Source organism: Eschrichtius robustus, chromosome 8 (genome assembly GCF_028021215.1).
Source record: "Eschrichtius robustus isolate mEscRob2 chromosome 8, mEscRob2.pri, whole genome shotgun sequence".
NCBI lineage: Eukaryota > Metazoa > Chordata > Mammalia > Artiodactyla > Eschrichtiidae > Eschrichtius > Eschrichtius robustus.
The window spans coordinates 80852290-80857266 of record NC_090831.1 but is presented as its reverse complement, the minus strand read 5'-3'; the positions used below and the strand labels follow the sequence as shown (position 1 = coordinate 80857266).

General features: G+C 62.1%; 1 protein-coding gene across 1 annotated transcript; it reads right to left on the bottom strand.

Annotated features, from left to right (window-relative positions):
• Positions 1–881: 881 nt before the first annotated feature.
• EVX1 (even-skipped homeobox 1) lies at positions 882–4303 on the bottom strand. Its single transcript, XM_068550299.1, has 3 exons — positions 3877–4303; positions 2063–2310; positions 882–1424 (listed from the first exon to the last, which is right to left on the bottom strand). The coding sequence occupies exons 1-3, from the start codon at positions 4301–4303 to the stop codon at positions 882–884; spliced, it is 1218 nt and encodes a 405-aa protein (XP_068406400.1).
• Between the last annotated feature and the right edge of the window lie 674 nt (positions 4304–4977).

Below are 4977 nucleotides of genomic sequence, written 5' to 3'. Positions count from 1 at the left end.
ATGGTGATCATATTATACATTCAACATTCAAAAACCCTCCTCACACACATCACTTGCTAATCAGGGTGTGTGCTGGGCTCAGGGAGAAGAGGCTTGGTAGAAGCTGCCAGGGGAGCCTGGGGTATCTGCAGCCTCCCTGCCCTCTGTACACAAAAAGTACGGGTGGAGATGAAGTTACAAGAGAGATATCAAGAAGCTAGGAGAGAGGAAAGAGATCAGGTGGTGGTAGATGCTAGAATCAGAAAATATTGTGTAGCTGAGGCTCCAGGAGGGTCAGAGAGCCCCCAGCTTCCTTGGGAGGGCCAGGATTCTCCGCCGTAGTAAGTCCTCTCCCTCTTTCTCCTAGATGGCTGGTGCTTTGCCATCCACGAGCCCCTTGCCATGCCTTGGAAAAGCTGGCAAAGATTAATCTCTACCTGCTTTGCATACACAGCATTTTGTTCCGAGAGACAGCAATTTCCCTTTGCATTGCGTGGGCTTGGCCTTGGCAGGGGGAGGGGTTCCGGGTGAGAAAGGGGTTGGGGGTGGGGGCTGGGGAGCTTAGGGGCTGCATATCGGTTGCTGTTGAAGCTAAGTTTGTTTAGCTTTGGAGCCACGGCCTCAACCCGGGTCAGGGGGAGTGCGGCCGGTGAAGAACGGCAGAGAGGCGCCACCCCAGAGGAAGGTCTCTCAGCCACGGCCTCCCCACCCCCACTCTTGCTCCCCAAAAGCGCCAGCCACGGCCGCTTCCCCGGGCGTCCCGATTCTCGAGGCCAAATCCCGCTGGTCCTCTGCGGCCCTCTTCTTTCCCCTCGGTACCCCGGGGGCGGGGAGGGGCGCTGTCTTGAGTCCCCGGGGGTTGCCCACGGGCGTCCTGGAGCCGGCTGCCGGCGGGCGGCCCCTTATCTCGTGAGGGGCACCTCCTCCCTCTGGTCCAGCGCCACAGAGGAGGCCTTGCTGAGCACGGAGGGCGCGAAGGTGAGGAAGGAGTCCGAGCGGGAGGTGGAGGCACAGGTGAAGTCCGAGGCAGCGGCGGCGGCGCGGGGCGCCAGCCCGTTGGCCGGGCCGCCGTGGCAGGCGAGGCAGGAACAGGGACCGCCGGCCGCGGTGCCCAGTCCGTGCGCCGGGCCCGGGTAGAGCGGCGGGTGGCGGAAGGCGCACAGCAGTTCGGGCCGCGGGTAGGGCTGCGAAAGCACGCGGAAGGTGTCGAGCGGGCGCAGCGGCCCGCTGAAGGGCGAGGCGGCGGCGGACGCGGCGGACGCAGCGCCCAAGCCCACGGGCGAGTAGTAGGGCAGGGGCAGGTGCGACGGGAAGGGGTAGGGCAGGCCGCCCGCGGCCGCCGCGTGGCTCATCATGTACGTGTAGAAAGCTGGGTCGGCCGGGTGCGGCCAAGTCATGGCCAGCCGCTGCCGCTTGTCCTTCATGCGCCGGTTCTGGAACCACACCTGGCGGGGAGGAGAGGAGCGGGTTCGGCGGCCGCGCGGGCCCGGTGCGCAGAGCCCAGAAGTCCCGCCCCACTGCGGGCGGCGGTGCTGGCAGCACAGGAAAGAGCGGAGGCGGAGCCCCTCTGGGCGGGGGCAGATGCAGATCCCACCACCACCCCCTGGAGCTGGAATCCCTCCCGGAGAGGCTGAGGGAGCCACTCCAGTCTCTGTCCCTCCTCCCCTCTGCCCACGCCGCCAGGACGCCGGAACCCGGTGTGGATGGGAGGGTAGTGGGGGCACCGAGGACTCCACCGGTCTGAGGCGGCGGGCAGAGATTCCCCAGAAACATGTCCCTTTCCTGCTGCTCTCCCATGGGGCACTTCCTTGTCACCTGCACAGGCACTTCATCCCCGCTGTTTATTTGGCTAGGAAAGGGACAGTCAAGTGCATGGCAGCCGTGCTCGCCTAGGGACCGTCAGGTGGGCAAATCTGCTGGCACCTGGCACCTGCACCAGGCCTAGACACCCCCGGCCTAGCTGCCATGTGGGCAGGGAGACTCCAGGCCCCAATTCCTAGCTAACGATTCAGGAAGTGGGAAGTTGGTATTTACTTCCTCCTGACTGGGTGCACCCCGTCTCCCTGGTCCCTGGAGCTCTTACCTTGATTGTGGTTTCCGGCAGGTTTAGAGCAGCCGCCAGCTCACATCTCCGAGGCCTGGATACATAGTTCTCCCTGTAGAATTCCTTCTCCAGCCGTGCAATCTGCTCCCGGGTGAAGGCAGTACGGTACCGTCGCATCTGGTCACTAGCACTGCAGGCCAAGGTGCCCTGGGAGCCACCGCTGCCATTGCTTTTGGGAGCCTCGCCGCTGCCATTGGGACTGCTGGCCAGTGCCTCGGAGCCAGGCCCTGTGCAGGGAGCCCAGAGTATACGTACACACAGAACACAAAACAGACACACAGACACTGCTCATGTGGGGCTGTAGGCCAAGGGTGTGTATGGAAGGGGTGATGGAAAGGGACATTCCCCCTCTCAGTAGCCTCAGACTCTGCCTCTGCTGGGGTGGCAGGGACTTTGAGAACCCAGGAATGGAGGACAGAGGCTCACCATTCAGAGGAGCACATAGCAGCCATTAGGCCTGGCTGGGCTGCTGTTTGGGAGGCCTCTCTGTAAGGCCTGCTGGGTACAAAATCCCCAGCCGCCCTGGCTACCTGCCTTGGCGCACAGGGGAGATGCAGCCGCTCTGAACTTTCTGCCCACCATTGACAGGTGTGGTCAAGGATATGCATATCTGACAGGCAAGTGAGTTTGGATGCACCTTTGTGCTGGAGTGTTGCAGGAAGTTGGGCAGGGACCGAGTTTCCTTGCTTTGTGTGCCAGGCTGCGGTGCAGGTGTGGGAATGTGCACTAGGCTGCATGTGTTGTGGGAATGGCACAGGAGTGTGTGTATGAGTAACCTATTACCTCACTATGTATGAATGGAGTATGGATTATTCTGAGGGTATGCTATGCTTAGTCTGGGTTGAGTGGATAAGATGGTAATGGGTGGATGTGGGTACTCGACAAGGTGTTGGCTGCCAAGGCCAGGGGGTGGTTTTTCTTCCATACCAGGCTCTTCTCACCCACCTGCACGGCCTTGTGGAGGAGTGTCTGCTGGTGCGCTCTTTCAACTAGCTTTCCACCCCTCTCAGGGAGACTCCCTTCCTGCTCATTCACCCCCCCCCTCCCCGCTAGCCCCTGGTCAGGGAGGGGTTCTCCAGTTACAGCAGTGTGACAGCCCCCCATATGAGTGTAACCCAAGGAAGGGTGGGGCTCCTGCCCCCTGCAGCTCCTTTTCCTTTGGGTGGAGAAGTGGGACTAGGAAGGAAAGGGGAAGGGGGGAGGGCCAGAGCTCTGCCTTTTCAAATGCAACCGGAGACCAAAGGCAATTAGATCATTGGGACCATTTCCGACCTGGCGCCACCGAGCCCGGGAAGTGACAAGGTAATTTGGACCTCTGACCGACGTGCAAACTGGTCGAAGGGCCGCAGCACCCGGGCGCCCGAGTTGGCCGCGATTTTACGGTCCTTTATGGACTCCCGGCTTCCGCGCCTGGATGCGCCTTACACCCCGCCAGCCACAAACTGCCCGGACCCGCGTTTGATCTCGCCCACGCCGGGAGAAGGTGTCTTCCCCGCGCCGTTGAAGCAGTACCTCAAAGCTCTGGGGGGTTGGGGTGCACTTTGAATCCCCCTCAAGCCCAGGGCTTGCGTCTCCCTCCTTCCCCCAAAGCACAGCTGTCACCCTCAGTCCCGCCAATGCCAGAGCACAGAAGGAGACCCCCCGCCAGGGCGCAGATAGCGGGGGAGAGTTGCTCAGGTGGGTCCCCCCAGCCACCCCGCCCTGGGGGAAAGGAGTGTCTTCCTCTCCTCCAGAGCTGAAGTGGAAGGTGGGCGCGTTGGGAGGCCGGGGGAGAGAAGGGGCGCGGTGGCTACCTTTGCTGTGCTGGTACTCGGCGTTCCCCGTGGCGCAGTCCGGGGTGCAGCTCACCTCGATTTCTTCATAGAAATCCGATTCGGTGTCCGAGCTGCTGGGTTGCCCCTGGCCTGGGAGGCTGTCGGCGGAGGCAGCCGGAGGTCCGGGGCCGAGCACTGCGGCCCCGGCGGCCCGCGACTCGGCGCCCGGCCGCGCAGCGCCGCCTGCTAGTCCGTCGACCGGCTCCTCTTCCAGGCCTCCCCCGCCGCGCTCCCGGGCGGCCGGAGGACCGGCCCGCGGGCTCAGGCAACCACGGGGCACCATCTTCTCGGGCGGCTCGGGCAGCGGGCTGCCCACGGCTTCGGACAAATTGGAGACCCTCTTGCCAACCAGAGTGCCAAGCTGACCCCCATCCAGAAACATAACCATGTCCTTTCGGCTCTCCATCCCGGGCTCTCAGAGGGGGGAGGGGGAAAGCCCCAAGTGAGCTCCTAGCCCCCCGGCTCCCTGGGTCCCCAGCGGTCCGACAGATCTTGGCTGCGGGTGGGAGAAAGAGGCCAGGCGACTGGGCGAGCGCGGAGCGGCCGGAACGCGGTGTCGACGGTGACAGCGGTGGTGGCGGTGGGGAGCTGGGGGTCACCTTGTGATGCGAGCGCTCCTCTGTGCCGCACCGCCTCTGGGAGGAAGCCCCATTGCCCTCTTCTTTCTAAGCTGTCATCCTCCTGCTGCAATCGTCATTACAGTACCGCTGGTGACGCCACTCGGCGAGCGCAAGTGGATAAATAGAAACGTCTGCTACAGCGAAGATGAAAGGAGACCCGCAGCTAATGGCTCGGCAGTGATGCGCCAGGTGTGGGCCTCGCTCGAATGGGGAGGAGAGTGTGAAAACAGAGAGACACACACACTGAGAGAGGGAGACACCCAGGCAGAGGGGATGCAAATGGAATTCCGCAGAAAGAAAAGAGAGCTTAACGCGGTGAGTTCCGCAGAGGCTGCGGGACTCGGTAATTGAATACGCTTTTGATATATATATTTTTTATTGTTGTTCGGGCTTTTGTTTTCTTTACTTGGTGCCTTGTTCTAACACCGATGAGAGAATCCTTAACTGCATTTTAGAAGTG